The 23105-nt window shown below is 43.4% G+C and overlaps 1 protein-coding gene across 4 annotated transcripts in view; it reads left to right on the plus strand.

The window, feature by feature from the left end:
* Positions 1-21509, plus strand: part of NDEL1 (nudE neurodevelopment protein 1 like 1) — a 46759-nt gene extending 25250 nt beyond the window's left edge. For 2 of the 4 annotated variants that reach the window (XM_072730330.1, XM_072730328.1), the window contains 9 exons: positions 578-675; positions 1729-1882; positions 3030-3178; positions 5126-5262; positions 6666-6839; positions 10453-10544; positions 14114-14265; positions 17122-17156; positions 20277-21509. In XM_072730330.1, coding sequence (XP_072586431.1) covers positions 590-675; positions 1729-1882; positions 3030-3178; positions 5126-5262; positions 6666-6839; positions 10453-10544; positions 14114-14265; positions 17122-17156; positions 20277-20284 — 987 coding nt within the window. In that variant the 5' untranslated portion in view covers positions 578-589 and the 3' untranslated portion in view covers positions 20285-21509. The remainder of the gene's footprint in view (positions 1-577; positions 676-1728; positions 1883-3029; positions 3179-5125; positions 5263-6665; positions 6840-10452; positions 10545-14113; positions 14266-17121; positions 17157-20276) is intronic. The other 2 variants (XM_072730329.1, XM_072730327.1) reach the window with 1 other exon arrangement.
* Positions 21510-23105: the final 1596 nt, after the last annotated feature.

Genomic DNA, 23105 nt, shown 5'->3' on the forward strand with positions numbered 1-23105 from the left:
AGAGGCCTTGTGAAGCAGTTGTACAGCAGGGAGGGATGTGCAGTAGTAGCATCAGCTCCTGTCACCTGACTCCCAGAAGACTGGCTGGCTGTAACCCAATTGCTGGAGCCCCATGTGTGGGATGATTCTGTGGGGCCAGTTCACCTAGAACCTAATGCTTCTACTCAGAGTGCCTCATATGCCTTCATACCTGAGCACTTTGTGGATCTCCTGTCCTGCCTTTATCCACAATACTTGTGGTCCCTAAGGTTGGGGCAGTAAAGCGATTCATGTGTCTGACATATAATAGAGAGTTAATCACTCTCAGAATCTGTCATGTTTAACTCCATCCAGAATGCTGCAGATTTAATGTCCCAGATTTTATACTTCTATTTAGATTCCTATGTTCTCTATTTTTTTAAAATTTCATATGGTTTGTTTTTAATAGCTGTCATTTATTTATTTATAGTGAGCTCTCTGCCCAATGTGGGCCTTGAACTCATGACTCCAGGGTCAAGGGTTACATGCTCCACCGACTGAGATAGCTAGGTGCCCCTGTTTCTATTTAATTTAAAGATTTGTCTTTAATATTTCACAGGCTTTCTTGATCATGGATGGTGAAGATATACCAGATTTTTCGAGTTTAAAGGAGGAAACTGCTTACTGGAAGGAACTTTCCTTGAAGTATAAACAAAGGTAATGTTGAAAGCATCCTGGAAATAGGGGAGGGAATTTGGAATATAGCAACTCTAGCATGTGTGGTTTTTGTTGTTTTTAACCATCAGCTAAATTTAGAGTTTCAGATTTAGGTTTAGGATTCTGGAAATAGTCCTAGCATTGCTTGTGTTTAAATAGTATAACAATACCATAAGAAAACTTCATATTTGTGATTTCTTCTGGTAGTTTACCTGCTTTTATGCTCATTACATTTGGTTGTCCTTGGCCTTCTGTGTGTGCCCTGATTCTGCCTCATGATGTGGTCTTTGGAGATTCTGATAAGCTGTCCCGGGTGCACACAGCAGAATCTAGTCTCTTCAGGCAGGTTCAATCAGTGTCGGGAGCCTGCATCATTGTGAAGTGGGGAGAAGAGTTTCAGGGGTATGGAGCATTTTATAAAATCTCACTTATTTTAATTAGTTGGGAAAACTTTTATATAATAACCTTCAAGCACCAAAATTTGTCTTAGATTTCTTTTTAAAACATACCGTAACATACACATTTTTCTGCTTTGGTTTACAGAGCTTGCTAAGCCTTATCACACCTCTTATTGCTGTTTCATTGTTATTGTTGAAGGCAGTTATTGGGCCAGTGGTTGTAGAAGGGGTCAGTCTGTGGTAGGGGTTTGTAATCTTTTTTGTGCCATAGACGCCTTAATAGGCTGGGGAAACCTGCAACCCCTTCTCAGAATAGTGCTTTTAAACGTATGAGATTAAATAATAGAATTACAAAGGAAAGCAACTGTAAGTATTAGATGACTTTGTGGTATCGTAGTATGTGCTGCTTTATTAATACCTTAAATAAGAAAGACGTACGAGTCTGTAAAATGTGAGTCCTTCGGGGCCTTTTAACTCACTTTCACTGAACCCCAAGTATAGAGTACGAGTTGCTGAACAGATTGTCTTTATTGTGTCGTCTACTTGGTGGTAGTGCCACATTCAGGCCAAATTACTGAACTGATACATGAGCTTCTTCAAGCTGACTCTGTGATTCTTGCTCTAACTCCTCTTTCCCACTTTATCTCTTTATCAGCTTCCAGGAAGCTCGGGATGAGCTAGTTGAATTCCAGGAGGGAAGCAGAGAATTAGAAGCAGAGCTGGAGGCACAGTTAGTACAGGCTGAACAAAGAAACAGAGACTTGCAAGCTGATAACCAAAGACTGAAGTATGAAGTGGAAGCATTAAAGGTAACCTTGGAAGTAGAAGGGTATCTAATGTGCTGGCTTAGATTAAAATGAGAAATAGATCTTTCTAGGTGGAGCTTCAGAGCAGCAGGCAACCACAAAAATAGAAAAGGCTTTTATTGTATTTTTTTTTTTAAAGATTTTTATTTATTTGACAGAGTGAGCATGCACCTGGGGGTGTAGGGGGTGGGAGAGGGAGGAGCGGGAGCCTAATGCAGGGTTCCATCCCAGGGACCTGGGATTGTGACCTGAGCTGAAGGCAGATGCTTTATCAACTGAGCCACCCAGGGACCTCCAAAATAGAAAAGGCTCAAAATAAATTTTCTTTCTTTCTTTCTTTTTTTTTTTTTTCAAAATAAACTTTTCTTTCAGGGAGCCAGGGAAAAGGTGGTTTAGAGTTTTGGAGTTCACTTAGAAACTCTGTAGCTGTCAGTTTTTTAGCAATACTATTCTTGTAATAATGTAATTCGTTTCATTTTCAAAAGCTGCCTGATTTGACAGATTGCCTCACTCCAGGGTACTTTAAAATTATATTTGTATGAAATACACATTTATTTCATTATTGTTCATAGTCTCTTTGGTTTTGAAGTTTAGTTAGGGTTAAAAAAATTCCTTTTTAAATAGGGATTTCCAGGAGTAAAAGGATTAACCCCTTTTGCTGCTGTTCAGCACCTGCCTTAGCCAAGTGCTTGAGCTGTTTCTGTGCCTGGGGAGAGCATGGTTCTAGGTAGGTGGGGATGGTGGATAAGAGTGAGGGAATTGGAACTCAGAGTGGCAATCTCCTTTCTGCTTCCCCGGGCTGCGTTTAAGCCTGAGAATGCAGAGGTCCTCCCACCAACTGTGGGATTTCTGAGGTGGCAGTTTCACTATTGTACTTTTCAGAGAGATCATTATTAGATTTCTTTCTGAGAGGAGAATGGTTGACTCTCTAAATTTATGAATTAAAGTAGTTGGGATGAATGTGTCTTTTTTTTTTTTTTTTTAATTAATATTACAAGGAGGAGAGGGATACCATCAACTCAGATTGTGGGTAAATTCCTTGGATTCCCCGCTACCCCGCCACCTGCACCCATAACTTGGGTTACTTCCTTTGTTAAGGAAAACTATATATTAATGACTTCCACTCCCCTTCCTATATCCGTGCCTTCAGGAGAAACTAGAACATCAGTATGCACAGAGCTACAAGCAGGTGTCAGTATTGGAAGATGATTTAAGTCAGACTCGGGCCATTAAGGAGCAGCTGCATAAGTACGTGAGAGAGTTGGAGCAGGCCAATGATGACCTGGAGCGAGCGAAAAGGTAAATGGAGGATGCTTGTTTGGTTAGAATAAGTGAAGGTGGCCATCAATGACAAAAATCTAGGTCTGTGGGCTCAGCCTGTCACCTGGGTCTTAGTCCCAGGACATCTCCTTTTGGTGTTTCACGTCCCCTGTAACTGGTCATATTGACACCAACCCCAAATCCCTATCTTCACAGATTGTGCCCTTCTAGGGTTTTCTTTCCCTCTGTCCTTTTCTTTCCCTGCAGGTCTGGTGCTCGGTCCTGTTGGTTTTTCTCTAAAACATGTCTCATTCATCTCTCTCTTTCCCTCTGTGTTCTCTCAGCACTCCCACACTTGTCATGGGCCTTGGATCTTCTTCCCAAAGTCTGCAGTTTCTTCATGGCTGATCTGTCTTTACATCTCAACTCCTTTTTGTTCTCTTTGGCTTTAACACGAACCGATGGATTTTCTCAGAGTGCCGCTTCCCTTACGATTGTGCGGCACGGCCTAGAGCGGCTTGCTGTTACTGTTGCTAAGCTATTATGTAATTATAGTGTTTCTTAACCATTCCAAACTTAATTCCTGTTACTTTGCAATTATTAATATGTGAGTGACTCTTAAATGCCTGACTCGATGCTAGAGTTGAGGAGATAACTCTACTCCTGGGGGGTGACAGATGTAGACATTTCACCTGAGAAATACTCTGGTGAAGAGAGTGTACAGGCAGCTCTGGGGCCCCGAGGAGGGAGCCTCTAGAGTGCCCTGGGGGAATTGGGGGAAGTTTGCCGGTATTGAAGCTGACTTTGCAAGGAGGAAAGAAGCCAGCCAAGTGAAGAGAGAGATATGAAGGCAGAGAGGCAGAAAGGCTTAAAAGGTAGGAATATTTCACTTTGATTGAAGTGTATAGAGATAGTGAGGCTGAATGGGATGAGACTGGAGGGTGGTCAGGGCCAGATTACAGAGAACTTTGCTCTGTTTGAAAGCCATTCTGTAGGCAATGAGGGGCTCTTTAAGAAATTTAAAAAAAAAAAAAAAAGAAAATAAAAAAAAATTTAAAGAATTTTTTTAAACAAGGGAGTAAGATCAGATTTTGAGCTGAGAGGATAATACTGAAGAATTGGAAGTAGAGAGGAAGGACCATTGAGGAGTCATCTAGGTGATGGATGAAGGATTAAGCCAGGGCACAAAACTGGAGGAGAGCAGATGGAATTGAGAGACATCTTTTTTTTTTTTTTTTTTGGGTATATTTTTTAATTGGAGTTCGGTTTGCCAACATATAGAACACCCAGTGCTCATCCTGACAAGTGCCCCCCTCAGTGCCCGTCACCCAGTCACCCCATCCCCCTGCCCACCTCCCCTTTCACTACCCCTTGTTCTTTTCCCAGAGTTAGGAGTCTGGAATTGAGAGACTTCTTGATAAAATTGGCCAGGGCATTAAGAGTTCTGACTGGAGGTTATAGAACTTTATTTCTGTAGCAGATAGCACATATTGTCAGGGTGGTGGTGGTTGTGGTGGTGGTGCATAGTAGGTGCTTGTTACTGTTTCCTGAATAAATGAGTAACAAAAAATGCAGAAAGAGGAGTTAGGAAGTAAATGGAGTGGGAGCTAGGACTTGATGTTTCAAACAAATCACTAATTCTTAGTGTACTCTAAAATTGTTGAAAAGTTTTCTTCTTGAAAATGTGTAAACTTTGATTGTTTAACATTCAGTGGGGAGATATAATGCGTAATAATGGCCTTCCTTTAAGGAATCATAGGGAATTTTGGCGGGAATTTAAAAGAATATATTGAATGGCCCGAACTAATAGCAGAGATACTAAATGCCACCAAAAGTCAGAAGGCATTGAGATCATTCTCTTTCAACTGGGCCAGGCTTTCTAGGTCAGGAAATGGCATGAGATCAACTGACATTTTTCTTTTGTATTAGCTATTTGCATGCTGTTTATTTAATTTGTGGACTCCAATTTTTTTTTTTTTTCTTAAGGGCAACAATAGTTTCACTGGAAGACTTTGAACAAAGGTTAAATCAGGCCATTGAACGCAATGCATTTTTAGAAAGTGAACTTGATGAAAAGGAATCTTTGTTGGTCTCCGTACAACGGTTAAAGGATGAAGCAAGAGGTAAAAACTGACAACTTAAAGTTTATCCTTTACCTTAATGTCTCTAAGTCCGAGTTCTAAGTTAGGTTTGGGATCTGCTCTGAAAGTTGTGCACATTTGTATACTTTTGTCAGGCACTACACTAAGTGTTTTTAGTCTCTTAACACCTATGAGCCAACTCTGAGAGGTAGGTAGTGTCCCCATTTTGTGGGTCAGAAAACCAAGGCATGGAGAGTTTGAGTTTTGTCCAAAGCCTTAAGAGCTTTTCAGTGGGAATTCAGACACTGGTCTTTTTTCCAAAACCTTAATTCTGTTCCCACTGTTCATGTCCTGTTTGGTTTGTTTTGGTGTTTTACATTTTGCTTCTGTGTAAATAATTTTGTTATGCACATAGTAACACTGCATATGTGCACATATTATAAAGAAGAGGCTATTTTCGTCTTTATGATATTCTGCATTCTACCATGTATTAAAAAGAGAGGGAGGGAAAGAGACTTTTAAAGGAAAGTGTATAATCACCACATGCATAAAATGTGTACAGCACTCTGACTTCCCTCCCCCTTCCTCCAGCCCCTGGAAACACCATTCTCCTTTCTGTGTCTATGAATCTGATGACTCTAGGGACCTCATATACGTGGAGTCATACAGTGTTTGTCCTTTTGTCACTGGTGTTTTGTCCTTTTTCACTTAGCGTAATGTCCTTGAGGTTCATCCATGTGGTAGCACGTATCAGAATGTCCTTCCTATTTAAGGCTGAATAAGATCATATTAAATACTTGTATTGCATTTTCTTTATCCATTTATCCATGGGCAGACATTTGGATATAATACTCAGAAATGGGATAACTTTGTATCCTTTTTAAATGTGTGTTCTGTAGGTCAGTTGCATAACTGGAAAAGAAAGTGTTAATTTTGGCTTAAAAATTCAGTATTTAAAAGCAAGAAAAAATTTGCAACTATTTCGAATACTTCTTTTCTAAAACAGAATAGTACATTTTGACAACTAATAAAAAAATACTAATCCATATAAAATTACAAAAATGTACTTCATTGATTTTGCAGTAATTGCCAAAGTACATCATTTCAAAATAAAAGCAAATGAGTTGAAAAGAATATTTATTTTTGTGTCATATAGGCTCACTGCGAGTTGTTCTTTGGACTCTGCCCTATTTTTATATAATGAGCATAGTTAACTGTTCTCTTAGATTATAGCATTTGTATCAATTCTAGCATTTAAAAATTATTCTCAAAGATCATTTAGACAGTAGGGTTGTCATTTTTATACCCTGAGGAAAAAAAGTGTTACGTAGGAAACTCTTCTTTTGAGATATAATAATTTTGGAAGTTATGGCATTTTAGAGGTGACTTTGCTTGGGTGATTTGCTTCCTCTGGTGAGTTCTATTACCTGTGCCCCATTTTGCAGATTTAAGACAAGAACTGGCAGTTCGGGAAAGACAACAGGAAGTAACCAGAAAGTCGGCCCCCAGTTCTCCGACTCTTGATTGTGAAAAGATGGACTCTGCTGTCCAGGCGTCACTTTCTTTGCCAGCCACTCCTGTTGGCAAGGGCACAGAGAACAGTTTTCCTTCACCAAAAGGTTTGCAGTTTCTTTTCTTTCTGAACCTGTGGTAGATTATCCAACTGAGGAGGGTTTGCTGGGGAAGCAGGGCAAGGCACGTGTAAGCGATGGTTTCAGTGGAGAAGTTGGGGAAGTCAAGCGCTCTGTGAGGCAGAAGAAGAAGTTTCCACGGTTGCTCCCACACGGAGAACGGGGTGACGGTGGCCACATGTAAAACAGGAGCATCTCAATCGAGATTTTAAAAAGAAAGGTTTTCAGGCAAAGTCAACCTTTTGATGATGGCAGTAATATACGCTTATGCCAAAAAATTGAGAAAGAAAAGAGAGGGGCCCATTCTGCAGTCCTGCCCCTGAAAGCCAACTACTCTTGACACCAAATTTCCCTGCCATATGTGCCTGTTTGTTTTTGCACATGCCTACTTGTTTCACGTTTGGGGATCATTTTTATATATGGTTTATTTCTCTTGCCACTGAACCGATTGTAAAGGACTAGAAGCCTTCCTACACAGACTGTATAGAGACTCGTTGAGCTGCCATTCAGACTCATGTAAGACTGGCTCAGGTGGACACGCTGTTCTTTTACATGCTTACATGCATACATGTTCTTTTACATGGCTGCCGTTTTCAGAGGTGACGTTTGGAGTAACCAATGACTAATACATGGAGAATGTTCCTTTTTCCATCAGCAGAGGTGTTTTTTTTTTTTTTTTTTTTTTTTTTTTTAATCCAGATAAGCAGAGAAAACACTTAGCAGCCACTATACACAGAACCTTACAATGGAACCCCAAAGCTCTTAATTCAGATTTATTTTGTTTTTGAGCTTATCGCTATTTCAGCATTTCCTATTCCTCCATACTTTTTTTCTTCCCAAAATAAGTTCTTTCTTCCCCTCTCTTTTTTAAGTAAAGGATTTTATCTTCCAGCGTGATAGAAGGATTTTTCTCTGGGCAGTTAGTGAAGTAAGTGCTCTGTGTCTGTGCCACCCATTCCAGTAGCCACTGGCCACATGTGACTGTTCACATTTCTATTAATGTTAGTTAAAATTTAAAATTCAGTTTCTCAGTTGCATTAGCTGCATTTCAGGTGCCCAGAAGCCCTTGAATGGATAACTACTCATCCCACTTTCATCTAGGTATTAGTGTGAAAATACTGTAGAGTCAGAGGTGGTGTTATTTGTACTCATGCTGAGTGTGCTGCTGAGGATGAGAGCAGGCAGGGTAGAGATGACAGCAGCCATCAGAAACTCACTGTCCACTTTTCAGAAGGGCTACTTGGGCATTTGAGGATCTCAGAATTGCTAACATTTGAGAATTAACAAAGATTTGCTTTTAGGTACTAACTAGAATTCTGCAGGTCAGTTCTGAAAATTTGTTAGTTGAGTACTAATCTTCTGAATAGTCTGGAACTTCAGTCAAGGTTAATACCCAGGGAGGTGCCCATTCTCTAATAGCTGATTAGAGTTTTAACTCAGGGACTTGGCTGCAGTGAGCCGGGCAAGGTCAGTGGGACACAGAGCTTGCTTGCTCTGGCAGAGGATTAAGACATGTCAACTCCAAGGCAGGAAATTTGTCCAAGTAGACAAGTTTTTAGACTGGAACTGATGGCATGAACTTTCACTAACCTAAAAGCTGCTGTGCACTGGATCACAGCAGTTGAATGACAAATCAGTCAGGACAGACCTAATGAGAAGCAGGAGGTTAGAGGAATTGGTGCAAATTGGAAGGGCTGAGCCCGATGAAGTGGTCTGTCTTTAATTGCATTTTATCGATAACAATGACTGTTTCCAAAAAGCATTTAAGACAACTTACCATAAAAGCACAGATTTCATAATTTGTGGAGAACAGGGAGAACTGAGATCTGGAAATCCTTGCTGGGAAAAGTACAGCAGTTTATTTATATCCTGTCAAGTGCCTGTTCTGTGCCACGCACTTTTCTAGGCGGTGGGGGTTGACTGGTGAATAATAAGGTGAAGTCCCTACCTTCAGTGAGATTATCTCCTGGAGGCTGAGGACAGAACAGCAGCAGCAACAAAGCATTTACATACTGAAGAGCACTCTGTAGAAAACGGATGAAAGAATAACAGCTAACATTTATTGAGTATTAACTATGTGCTAGGTATTTAAAAAGCATAGTAACTGAAACTTCATGATGACTTTATAAGTACTGTCATTAGCCCTCTTCTACATATGGGCAACTTACTAAAGCTCACGCAGTTACTGAATGGCAGAGATGGACTTGTCTCTTGCAGTGTAGCCTAAGAGCTATTAACCATCGTGTATATGACTTCAAAAATAAATTGAAGAAATGTGCATGACTGAAAACCTTTGCCGAGAGGCGTGCAAGAAGATGGGAATGTCACCCTGAATGGCTCCGATTCTGAATGGGAAGCCTCTTACAGTAGCCATTGTATCCAAATCAGTCAGCTGTTTAAATTCCTAATGACATCAACACAGGGTTTAAGTTGGCAGGTTGATTTTAAAGTTACTCTGAAGAATAACTGTGCCAAGAAAGTTCGAAATAAGGTGAAGACAAGAGGCTTTCCCCTTCAAGATACCACAGTATGTTTTAACTTTGTAATAATGAAAGCAGCATGTTTCTGGTGAAATAGACTAATAATTCAGTGGAACTAAAATATATAGGGAATTCAGTATATGTAAAGTGCCATTTCAGATGAGTCTTCACAACATGGTATTAGGATGATTGGCTATCCATTTGGATGAAAAAAAATTTAGATATTTGATGAATTAAGTGACCTAAATGTAAAAAAAAAACTAGGAAAACAAGGTGAGGAAGCCAAAACTTACCTCATCGAAACAGAAAGTTTGAAAGATAAATGTCACATTGAGAAATACAAGATCTGGGGAATCCCTGGGTGGCTCAGCGGTTTAGTGCCTACCTTTGGCCCAGGGCATGGTCCTGGAGTCCCCAGGATCAAGTCCCACATCAGGCTCCCTGCATGGAGCCTGCTTCTCCCTCTGCCTGTGTCTCTGCCTCTCTCTCTCTCTGTCTCTCGTGAATAAATAAAATCTTAAAAAAAAAAATACAAGATCTATGAGAGAAAGGGTGAATATATATAGCATTTAGTGCCCTTGCCCACTGATTAAAGGAAAGACAACCCGGTAGACAAAGTGCAGAGGATAAACATGATTTCTAGAATAAGATATTAAAATAATTAGTTAAGGAAACAAAAGAGAAAATAAAATGACTATCAAATTGACCAAAAAAAAAAAAAAAGTAACGTCTAATATTATTGAGGGCACAACCATAGAGATTGCTGACATTGGCACAACCTTTTCAGAGAGTGTTTTGGCAGTATCTATTAAGGTGAAGAAAATGAGCATATCCTCTGATCCAGCAGTTCTATTTTTAGGAATCTCTTCTCTGGAAATACTTGTCTAGATGCTTTAAGGATATGTGTTCTTTTAGCATTATTCATGATGTAAAATTGGATATATTCCAAATATCCATCAGCTGAAGGAGACCGTTCAGCATACTTAGGGTGTCTCCACTTTAAACATTATACCCATAGTTTGGCATACTATATTGATTTGTCATTGAGCATATGCTGCACAGTGCACCCAACAACAAAAGGGACCTGCAAGTGTAATCACTCACCTTTTCTTTCTCTCTAGCTATACCAAATGGTTTTGGTGCCAGTCCACTAACTCCTTCTGCTAGGATATCAGCGCTAAACATCGTGGGAGATCTCTTACGGAAAGTAGGGGTAAGCATTCCATTATTTAGCACTCAGTACTGAAGCTGTCAAGGTGTGGAGTTCTTAATTTGGAGTGCGGGAAGAAAGAAGGGTTCCTTCCTGTAGTGAAGGCTGTAAATCGGCAGAGAGGCAGGAGCATCCAGTGACCACTGAGGCAACTCCCGGTAAACAGCGCCTGGGCTTGGGCTTGCTGGTGCCTCTGCAAAAGGCCCTGTGCTCTGTCCTTGAGATCCCCCTTGGGCACTCTTCGGTTTCTCCATGACTGTTTCTCCATCACGACTCCTCTGTCTTTTCCTAAGATAACTGCTCTCTGGCCTGTTGTGTGTTCTGGACCATTCCTGTATCCTGTGCTTGCCGCAGTCTGCCCTCCCTGGGGCCGCCCTGGAGCTTTCTCCTTGTAGGACTTCAGCACTGGCTCCCAGATAGGACTTGGGGCTCTCAGTTACTTATGCCCGTCTTCTTGCTCCTTGGAAGAGGAGCTTTAGCTTCTGTGCTGTCTCCTCGGCTCTAATCTTGGATTCCAGAACAGTTGGGCTTTGGAAATATTAAACTTGTTTTTCTGTTTATTCAGTTTTTTCCTTTGTAGAATACCTACTCTTTGACTTCATCAACAGTAGGACTCTGGGTTTTTTAGCTATCTCTTACTTTTGTTCCTTCCTGCTCATCAGTGATCCCACAGGTGGCTTCCTTTGTCACTGCTGACTCATGGTCTTTTTGGCCATGGAAGAGACCTACAGTCTGGATCAGTCCAGCAGTTGGAGCTTTCCTTCCCTGAATCTGGAGTGCAGGAAACAATTACATAACTGTGGACTCACGCCACTGTGAAGTTAGCATCTCCTGCGTGGGTTCCCTTTCCTGTTTCCCTGGGCAACTTTTACCTCTCCCTTCAGTAATTTACCTCTGAAACTGCCTGCGATCCACCACCCCTTCACTTGTTTGTGAGAGACATCTGCTGAAAAAAGCAGAAATTGCATTATACTTTACATAATGAGGAAATGGGAGGCTGAGGTACAAGGCCCTGTGCTTGCTTTTTTTGACTTATAGAATTATTTTCTGATCATTAGATTAAATTCTGAATCTGCAGTTCAACGTTGCTATAAAAAGCAACACACACAAATTATTTCACACAGTCTATAGAGTAATTTTCCCTCGTAACATAACGATTTTTTAATGCTATTTGTTGTAAGAGATGTGACAGGTGGCTCCATAACTCAAAATGATGTGTTTATTTTTTGGTGTCTTGACTTACCAACTTTAAGCAAAAAGATGAAGAATTTAACTCCCACTCTCCCACTTTTAAATTTTCTGTTCTTTTGATAATTTAAAGTCTTTGGCATGCTCAAACCTCTGTTTCTGAATTTATTAGACTGCATCTTAGCTCCCTGTTGTATGTTTGTGTCTTTCTGTCTCTCCTGTCTTGAACCCTGCATTGGTTGGTTCTGAAAATTGAAAATTAGCAACTTCTACAATGTTCTGCCCATGTATAGATTGTAGACTGCAGAATCAGGTGGAGCTGGGGTTCTTGGGTCGTTTTATCTGTAACATCTCAACAGATGTTTCATGTATTAAGTTTTTTATCATTTACTCAAAATCATACCAAGGGTTTTTATATTTGTATCAAAGCTGCCTCGTGTACACTTTCCTTTTCCACATCTTCTCACTTACCTTCTTTTTCTTGTGGGTAGAAGAAACCACTATCCTTTCTTGGCTCCATCCCACGTCTGCAGCTTCTTTCTCTCCCTCTGCTGAGCACTCTGAGGGGCTCGCAGGGCTGGCATGCTGCCTCATTTCTCTTCCTGAGTTACTTCTGTCTGTTCCTTGGCTTCACGTCTGCAGCTTTCTCTGTCCCTTGTTTGTTTTGCTGATTAAGTTATGTAATTTATTCAGAAATGGTGCATGAAAGGTGATCTTGGGAGTCCTCCCTCGGTTTGTCCTTTGGGCTGACCTTCCGCCTCCAGGATATCATTGGGACTTCCGGTCTGCGGTTATCAGCCAGCCTCCGCTTGCTCTTCGAAGTGTTTCCCTTTCTACTTTTTTGCCTCCTTTGTCCCATGACTTGAACTGGAGGCTCCATCCCCACCCCTGCATCCTCTAACATTGAGAATTCTAGGCCATTTGATTCCCACTTGTTTGTTCTCCTCTCTGACTTCTTTTATTACGCTCCTATTATTGGCTCTGTTTATAGCCATTCTTCCTCTTTATCTCAGTGGTTAAAGGATCCTGTTCCTGCCTGTGGCTAATTTTGTCCCTCTGTGCCTTGGATCCCATCCCTTCCAGCCTTCTCGTTGATGTCTCCTGTATTTTCAGCCTTTTACTGTATTTTAGTATTTATATGCATAATCTGTATGGATTACACGTTATATATGATACACATACTTCATATGTAATATTTGTGTATTACATATCATACAATTTTTTAATTAAAAAAAAAAAAAGCAAAAACAGCTATTCTTTTACCCTGTATCTCTCTTTAGCTGTCACCCTCTTTCTCTCTTCCCTCATAGCCAAGCTTTTCGAAAGCATGTCTTCATTTATAGTTAGCATGTCTGACTGTACCTGCTCCCCAGACATCCTGGTCTGGACTCAGTTCCCTGCTCACTCCACCAGAACTGCTCATTGATGATCTCAGCACTACCAAGCCCGGTGGATGCTGTTCTGCCCTACTTTTACTTAGAACATTCAATACCGACTTTTTTTTTTTTCCAATGCTTTTTTTTCCTTTGCTGCTCTGTTGCTGTGTCAGGTCTGCTTCCTGCCCATTCCTTTCTGCCATCTCATTGGGTCTTGATCTGCCCACCCTTTCAGGTTGATTTTATTCAGAGTTCTGTCCTTGAATTCCTGATCTTATCATTTATAGCCCTGACTTTGTTACCTGGTATGAAATCTAAGTCTGCATTTCTTTCTTTTTTTAAAGATTTTATTTATTTTTTCATTAAAGACATGAGAGAGAGAGAGAGAGAGAGAGAGGTAGAGACACAGGCCAAGGGAGAAGTAGGCTCCATGCAGGGAGCCCGACATGGGACTTGATCCCAGGTCTCCAGGATCACGTCCTGAGCTGAAGGTGGCGCTAAACCACTGAGCCACCTGGGCTGCCCTAAGTCTGCATTTCTTGACCACTCTTTCCCCCAGTGCTGGACCTGGTGCTTCCCTTTATACGTCTCTTACCGATGCCTCAGACACAGCTTGTACCTGCTAGATGATCATGCTCAGCAGGTGTTTGAATGAATACAGGAAATTAGTGTCTCTTTAACAATCCCAACTTAGAAAGGACCATGGGTGTAGGTCAAGAGCCCTGGGATCTGTCTACTTGTGTTACATTTTTCTAAGTTGTAAGGTCAAGATTATATCTGTATTCATCAGTAATACCGAGAGAAATTAGTACGTTATTCTGAGCTCATGAGATCGGAGTCAGCAATAAACATTCCCTCTTTTCTATCAGAGGTGATTGATTGTGGCTTGAATGGCTACCATTATCAACACAGAGTAATTTTAGTCTTGAAATAGAAATGGTTTGAAATGCAGATTTTTATGTACAGCTACTGTTTTGACAACCATATCATTCCTCCTCCTTTCTGTAGGCTTTAGAATCCAAATTAGCAGCTTGCAGGAATTTTGCAAAGGACCAAGCATCACGAAAATCCTATATTTCAGGGAATGTGAACTGTGGGGTGATGAATAGCAATGGCACAAAGTTCTCTCGATCAGGACATACGTCTTTCTTTGACAAAGGGTAAGTATTGGACATTTTAAACGATAATTTATTTTTGAGTAGTAAAGTTGCACATTATTAAGTGAGCTTATTGGACTCTGAAAAGGTAAATTCAATTTGATAAACCTACCTGAAGTAGGTATCATTCAAGTCTTAGGAGACATAAATCTGTTGTTGTCTTCTGGTCCCCATGGAGTCTGTTGCCCTGAGAACTCTGACACTTCTGTCTTGGGAAGCAGACTCTTGCAGGGCAGCAGTGTTAGGCTCTGGGAGTTAAAGACAACCGTGTTAATATTTCTTGTTCCCAGGGCCCTTAAAGGGTCTTGGCCAATGATTGGTAATGGTAGAAGAGAACACTGTGATTGTGTATGTGCATACTTTGCAAGAAATGTTTTGTTGGAATATTTTAGAAAAGTATGAAAGCACTGGATCAAATACAGCTTAGAGGATGCAAGTTGTATGATTCGAAGATTTTTTTTGGAGGTGGGGGTGTATTGACAAAAAGTGGCATAAGATTGAAGCATCCTTAATGCAAAAACATTTCAGTTGGTACGGAGGTGTATAAGTGAAGAGTAAATGTTTTCTGTTTTCACACCATTTTTGCATCTTTATGCTTGTTTTTAGGCCTGTAAAATCATATTTTTATGCATTTGCTCTGCCTTAAATATGGCTCTGCAACACCCCCATCATGACTTATAGTGCCAGTATCTTTCCTTATCAGTGCATTTTGATCTATCTCAAGTTTAAAAAAAAAAAAACTAAAAACAAAACTGCATGGTTATGCTTTGATTGAATGTGCCTTCATTTGACTAACAACCAGTCAGAACCTGCAGTCTAGGTGTGTTGACCAGATTCCCAATGGTAGCTGTTATTGGAACAGTAAAGAGGCCCTGTGGTCCCTTGCTCCTGTCTGTGTTTTGAGCTGGGGCACTTGTTTATTCTTGTTCTATGAAAAAGTGTAAATACAAGTCTAGAGATGTTCGCAGTTTCTTAAAGGAGCTTGTCCTTTCTGCTTTCCTTGATCACTGTGGCACATTGATGGAGGACTTGACTTGGCACACCATCTGCTCTGAAAAGCTCCTTTTTGGTCACCCTTGTGGAGTGGAGCATCCCGATCCTCTCTTTCCCTTAAGGGATGTCTACCATAAGGGGTACATACTTCATTAAGGAGCACATTCTAAAATAGCAATACATAAATCAGAACTTCACTCTAACCATTGGGGTTTCTTAGGGGGAGTAAGTAGAAAGTTAGTTTTCCTCAGGTTTAGGAGTTTCAGGCAACCTTGAGGACTAATTTTTATACTATAATGGTAAGTGGAATACATATTTCACATTAAAGTTGCCATTTCTCTGAATAATGTAGGAAACGTTTAGAGGTAGTCTTCACGAGCATTGAGAACAGTACCTAATTATTTTGTCTGACTTGTAATTTTTCCAAAGTGTAATTAACCTCCAGGTAGAGCAGTTATGAGTCCTTATTTGGAATCCCGTTTCTTGCCTCGGATGCCCTATGACATAAGAACAGAGAGGAACCAGAAACACATAGGTTGGGGTGATGCCTCTGTACACAGGGATTACTCAGAACAGTCTCAATGAGGGAGGGATAACTCAATTCAGGCTCACTGCTCTTCCATGTGGGCCCTGGTGTACGACCCTGGCTCAGAGACGGACCGGGTCTCAGGTAGATGCGGAGGATTCAGAGTAAGCCGGAACTGGGAGCTTTGGGCTCCATCACAGAGCCCCCCAGCCCCTGAGGAACATCCTAGATGCATGTGGAGGCTTTATCTTCTGAACTGAACCTGGAGACGTACTTCCCAAGAGAAACAGAGATGATACCTAGTTTTGCTTTAAATAGTACACATTTTTAACTGTACTGTTTCTTAAGAATTAAATAGGCTTTTGTGGGCCATCCTCTTCTTAAGTGTTTAGTTTATATGCTAAATGGATTGTCCATCCCCACTCATGTATTAACCTACTTCTTGAATCATGTGCGTCTAGTTGCCATATTCCTGAAGCTAACTCTCATGGTTTGGCTGTGTTTATACTTCTTGCTGCTTTGCTTCGATTCTGGCTTCCTTCTGGCCTGCCTGGCTTTAAACTCTGGTCTTTTTTTCCTGCTGACCTGTTGACTAGATAGTAAAAATCAGGATGGTATGTACCAGCTGGGACAGGAAGGGTGGGGGTATGTCCCAGTCCTCAGCTCCATTGTTGAGTCTGGCAGTTAAAAGAAGAAATGCCATTTCTTACAGAAGCATAGAAGTGTGTAGTTTTGAGTTTTATCATGAGAGAAAACTCATGCCTGCCCTGCCTTTCACTCCCAAAGAGTGTGTCTGTAGCACTCCCAGAGACCTGTGGGGAGAGTTCATCAGGGGAGGTACGTGTGCATGCTTGTGGACATGCATGTGTCCACTCCGCCATGCCCCTCCCTCAAAGTCCTGTGATGCCATGAGGCTTGACCACGTGAAGCCAGATGATACATCTCCTCATTAGATATCAGCACATGTGGTTTGAAAATAATCTGTAAGTTTTGGTGGTTTGAGGGCTTCCTAGAAATGGTTTTATCTAGTCTGTGATCACTTCTGCCAGTTTTTAGAATGTGGCTTGCTGGACCTCCTTCCTGGCATTGCTGTGTGTCCTCCAGCCACTGACAGCCCTTCGTGTCACTTCTCTAAACCTCATGTGTAGTACGGTTACTTGTCTTCTCTGAAAAACATTTTTTCATCATCATTTTCATTCAGCAAGTATCACTTACCCTGATTCTGTAAGCCAGTGTGATTTTGTTTGGGCTGTGTGTACGTGGGCGTAGACTGATTGTAGGGCATGCTGTGAAAATAGTGCTTATATTACTGTTTAATGTCTTTTCCTTTTTTTTATTAGGCAAGAAAAAGTCATATTTCCCACGTTGTTCATGGGTAACTGAATTTGTTTGCTGTGCTCTTTTTCCTTCTTTCTCAATGATGGTGTGTGGTGTAAGACGCATTAACAAACTGGTTTTACTAACTGCATGGGGCTGACTCTGCTTTAACCAACTTACAGCCCGTGAGTGAGTTTTCAAGCTCCTGTCTGACCTGACTGTACACCATTATTACCGGTTCAGCTGTGCAAAACGGAAGGAATTCATGGTGTAGGGGTCCTGGGGTGGTTGTGACTAGCAGGCCTGGTGGTGCTCCTGACACGGGGTCGGAGCTGTAGTGATGCTGCGAGGAGTCTGGGCATGAGGGTCAGGTGCCACTGTCGGGCCCCGGGATCACATTTGACTTGACTCCAGGGGAGAGCAGGGTTCTTCCTGTTGCCCAGTCTTCTGTTTTCTCAAAGCAGGCACCAGTGGGTCATGGAGCCTTGCTGCCTGGGAACTCTCCTCTGCTCGCTCCTGTACAGGGATGATAGATGGTGACGTGTCTACCTTTTCAGGAACATACATTTCAGTCTATGGAGCTGCTGGAGCTTGCCTGAGACTCCACTCTCCTGTCTCGCTAGGGTGGCGGATCGGGAGTGTGTCTGCTAGTACTCCTGCATCTGCTCTGGCCTTCTCTCATCCTGTCCTTGCTGCGCCGGGTACACCTGCCCTTGCTGCTAGGATGGGTTTGGCCTGGTGCTCTGTCTCTGTCATGTTAGATGTGTTCTCCTGCTGACTGGCTCTGTCCCACTCCTCACTTCTGTTGCTGTTTTACAGCTGCCCCGGCCCCTGTTCTTAGCAAGATTGTCTATTTTTCAGACTCTCGAGCTAAATTGAACTAGATTTTGGTGGTATGACCATGACATTTCATAGCTTCTGGAACCTTTTTTGTATAGCTGATTTCCCAGATCTGCTTCTCCATCCTTGCGTGCTCACTCTCCGTTCAGTCCTGTGTTGTCCACTGGGACATTCCCCTGCGGCTCTTTTGCTGCTTCCCGAAACCCAGTTTGGTGAGTGTAGAGGCTTTGGTCCTCTTGGAACCCCTCCCCCATTGCACAGCTTTGCAGTTGGAGGAAGGTACCTCACCAGACTGCTGCTCCCACCCGTAGGGTCAACCTTCTTCTGGCCGTTTACTTCCCATTCCTCAACTCAGGGGATGGGTGCTAGGTACATGACCCTGGCAGGTGGTTATTCTGTGCTCCATTGGACATTCACATCAAGAATTCTCACTTCTGTCCACAGAAGGGAAATTGCCTTTCAAGTGTCCTGTTCTCCTTTTCTTTGCTTGTGTGCTCTGCTGCTTTTTCCCATTAGAGTGGAGCTGTGTCGGGAGCAGGAGAGTTCTTGTTTGCTGAGGGCTCTCAGGTGTCTGCTGGCAAGGAGGAGCTGGGGAAAGGAGAATGTGGCCCCGGCATCCACTGACGCGTTCAGGGGGTGACCTCGGGCTGGACCTCTGCTTGCTTTGGTTTCTTTAGCGGTAGAACAATAGGGATGAACTTGATATTTTTTAAGGTCCATCTAGCTTGAAAATGTGGGAATGCCAGCCCTAGAACTACTGCATGTGGTGCTGTTCTTGTGGGGCTTTTTGCATGCCCCTGTGGAGCAGGCGCTAGGTTCTTCTTGGTGCCCGGTGGGGCTTGTCCTGCCTGCTGCCATGCTCTCAGGAGCCGGCAATATGATGTTCCCGTGTTTAAATCTGAGGCCATGTGTGAGGCCTGCCTTGTTCCCACTGAGGTTCTCGGACCAGCCAGACAAGTGGCAGGTGGGGCTTATCCTGTGAAGGCTGCAGGGGCATGTGGGGTATGGCCCCCAGCCCAAGAAGGGGTGCATCACTGAGGGAGACAGGTGTGCAGCAGGGAGAGATTATGGGCCTTGGAGCCCCTCCTGTTGCTTTTGGCCTGGGTGGGGGGTGACTCACCTTCCAGTCAACATCTACACTCTTTGTTCAAAGTAGTCAGGGGTCATCTGTCTCTGCATGTCTGTTCCTCTGAGATTGCACTTCCTTCTGCAGTCTGTGAAGCAGTTATCTTTGCAGGAAATGTGTCTGCCCCCCCACCCTACCTTTTTTTTTTTTTTTTTTTTTTAAGAGAACCTCTCTCCTGAGCCTGTATTCAGGTCCCTGGACTCCTCCCGGGGAGCAGGTGGGAGGACAGCGATGGCTTGTGTGGTGCAGTGCAGCCCTACAGTTGGCTGCACCTTCCAAATTGGTAGTGGGGCAAATCTTCCCGGGAAGGGTTTTTGTGTGAAAGGGCTGAAGTGGCTTCCTGAGAGAGGTTCTAGACCTGCACTCAGTCCCTCGCTGCTTCCCTGGGTGGCTGTGTAGGTGGAGGACGGGGTGGGGCCGAGGGCGGGGGGCAGGGCACTCACCCCTCTATTTGGCGTTGTTTGCCAGACAATTTAACATAGTTATTTTTCTCCTCTTTATTAAGATATTCACGTACATTGTAGATTTGGAAAACAATGAAGTGGGAAATAGTAAACAAAATTTACCCACTCCCCAGATGGAAGAAAAGTAACTGTTGTTAAATTTTCTGTCTGTAACATATGATTTTCTGTACATATATGTGTGTTTGTGTAGCCCCCTACATTTGTAGATTTAGTTACAGAGGAGTGATGTCCATATAAGAGGTTGTAGTTTAGAATCTAGAATGTATACCATTTAATTTTTTTCTTTCACATCATCGAACCATATAGTTTCGTGACCTGCATTTTTTTGACCTAGCATTGATTGCATTCTGAGTATTTTCCCATGCTGTTAAAGAACTCGAATTTGTTTTTAATGGCTGCGTAATACTTCTCATTTAATTGTATCATTTATCTAGCTAGTTCCCTACTGGCAGACATTTAGACCAGCTCTGGGGGGCAAAGTCAGGGCTCTGTGGCAGTGACTGGCAGGATGAAGTCATCAAGAAGGGAGCACGTGATCGTGTTGCTCTTGGACCTCAGATTTCTCAGGTCTCTGTCCAAATGATGCTTTCCAGGCAGCCACTCTACCATGGGCCAGGAAGAGGAGTAGTTACAGAGAGCAAGTGCATTTCTTGTTGTGAGTCGAGTGATGCTAAATGACCGTTTCTCTCTCTCTCTCTCTCTTTTTTCTCCCTTCCCTTCCCCCTCTCTGGTCCGGTCACCCCCACAGGGCAGTAAACGGCTTTGACCCAGCGCCTCCTCCTCCTGGTCTGGGCTCCTCACGGCCGTCGTCAGCACCGGGTATGCTGCCTCTCAGTGTGTGAGTGCCCGGCCTCCAGGTGGGGGCTCCTGCCCTCCTCCAACAGCCCAGGACGCCCACGCCTCACCCCTTGGTGCCTGGGCCCAGCCTGGGCCCCTGCGTCTGCCTCCCCATGGCCGGCAGAGGGCAGGCTGCATGCAGTGGCGGCTGCCGGGCCCTGTCCAGCCCCAGGACTCTGCGCGATATCAATGCTGGCTCTTTTCTCTTCTCGCCGTGGTGCCGTTGGTTTCACATGATTGCACTTTTGTGGGTCACAAGGTGATACGTACGTGTATTCCTTGGTCACTGGATGCAGAAGTACCCATTCATCACACCTGCCTCATAGCTCCCACCCTGCTGTACTGATAGGATTTAGTTGTGTTTAAGACATTGCAGATCTTCTAGAAGTTCTCCCCCAGATCAGGTCAACATGTGCCCTCTTCCCGAGTTCCCACCCAGGCATCTCCAGTGCTCACGATCATGTGTCCCCAGCTCCACTCTTCCCAGTTTGGCCTGTTGCTGGCACAGAGTCAGGAAGGTCACTGAATTAGGGAACATTTTCTGCACCTTCTGATTTTACTTTCGCAGTTATCATTCCATAGACTTGCCTCCCAGAGCAGCGAGATGCCCATCTGGACCCCAGGTAGCAGGAGCTGCTGAGGCCAGGGCACACACAGCGCTGGGTCTCCTCCTCCACGTGCCTCCACATGGGGAGCAGGGGCCACCTCCTCGCCAGCTTTCTGGTCCTTCAGTTAAGTGACATCTTTCAGAGCGTTTTGTTTTGCCTTCGGAGGGCCTGTCCAGTTGTGTTAGGAAGGGTCAAGTGGCCTGAGTCAGGGGCTGGCAGGCGCCGGCTCCTGGGAGGCAGACCGGCCATACGTGGTTGTTTTTGTGTGTCCTTCGATTACTCTCATGCTGCATTTACTGTTTACATTTGTTTTATTGTACATAGGTTTGTAAACATTATTGCCTAAGATATTTATATATAACTTGGGCTTTGTAGCTTTTATTTATTCAGAATTCATATGGCATGTTCATGACTGATGGTGTCCTACTCTGGGCAGCTGTATAGGATCATCATGTGGTTAAAAGAGGAAAAAAAGAAAATACTTCCCCTCAAAAAAATCTTTTAATGTGGAAACAATAAATTTCACAGAAAACAAAGGATGGAGGGTTGCTTTATTGGGTTTCTGCCAGCCCGAGTGAGAAGACTCGGGAGTTCCAAAGCCGGGTTCAGACCTGCTGCTTCTGCTCTGACACAGGCATGTGGATGGACAGCAGCCACAGACTGAGGCAAAGAAAAGTCCAGTGGCTTCTCGAGGTGTCTCGTGCCCCTAGCCAGCATTCTCATGCTGACCCCTGGTGCTGGTTTCTGCTCGCAGCTGTGATTTCCAAGAGTGCCCTGAGAATGGCCTGGCCTTGCCTGACAGTTTGGGAGGAGGGACTGGGACGTTGGGGGAGGCTGTGTGCTAGGTTGTCGATTCAGGAGCCAGTCGGCCTGCTGCACTGCCTTTCATGACACATGTCCGTGTTCCGGGAGTGGGAGTTACCTGGGTCTGGGCTCCTCTCCTCTTTCCTGAAAATGGAGGCCGGGTGAGGAGGCATCCTTGTTGGTCATTTTCCTGTGACCTAGAGCATCTCTGAAACCTGCTCCTACAACTATTCCAGATGAGACCTAAGGTAAATATGGTAGCTCTTTTTCAGTTTTAAGGGAGAGCACTAACCTTGAGTGACTATTAACATTGTGGATTTCCTTAATAGGATAGTTCTGAGAACAGAACACAGCTTTTTAGTGCTGGTGTCTGCGGACTGAGTGGGGTTTGTGCCATGTGAGCTTAGGATTTGGAGTCTCATGTCATCCTGTGGTGCTTCTGTCTGCCGGGGCCCACAGGTGTTATGTTAGGGTTTCCTGTCAGCTCGAAGTCTTCCCCGAGGGAAATGAGGGGATCAAATTTGCTGCCCCCATCCTGCATGGGTCATGATTGTGGGTAGGAGGCCTGGGCAGTCATGGGTTCCCTGGCAGGTGCTTGGACTGCAGTCCTTTGAGAGAGGTCTGAATGAGCTCAGAGCCCCACTGTTTCCTGTAAGTGGACGATGGAGTTAAGAAACACTTTCATTTCAAAAAATAAAGATTGCTTTATCTAGGGGAAAAAAATCAAATTCTACTGTCACCTAGAATTTAGGGGAATAGGTACACTTTGGTGTCACCAAATTATCCTCTAGGTCTGGGGACCATGTAACAATGTGACACGCTATGAAAACTCTTCTCTTTTCTCCTTTTGGGAAACTTGCCCATGGTAGTAAGAGCAAATAAAATAATCTCGATAGCAAATAACATGAATGTCTCATGGCTGGGGAATGGTCAGGATGACTTATCCACAGGGCCATTGTGTGCAGATATGCCAATATATGGGAATGGAAGTGGCTATTGGGAAATAGTGGACACAGATGAATGGCTTTATTTTTAGAGATTTTATTTATTTATGAGAGAGAGAGAGGGGCAGAAACACAGGCAGAGGGAGAAGGAGGCTCCCTGTGGGGAGCCTGATGTGGGACTCGATCTAGGATCCCAGAATCACGCCCTGAGCCAAGGGCAGATGCTCCACCACTGAGCCACCCAGGCATCCTGATGAATGGCTTTATTAAAAAAAAAAAAAAAGATGTAAATGTTTTGTGAGTCCTCTAAATTTTTCTATAAAGTTGCCCAGATTCGGGATCCCTGGGTGGTGCAGCTGTTTGGCGCCTGCCTTTGGCCCAGGG

This window comes from Vulpes vulpes, chromosome 12 (assembly GCF_048418805.1).
Source record: "Vulpes vulpes isolate BD-2025 chromosome 12, VulVul3, whole genome shotgun sequence".
In the NCBI taxonomy this organism is placed as follows: Eukaryota; Metazoa; Chordata; class Mammalia; order Carnivora; family Canidae; genus Vulpes; species Vulpes vulpes.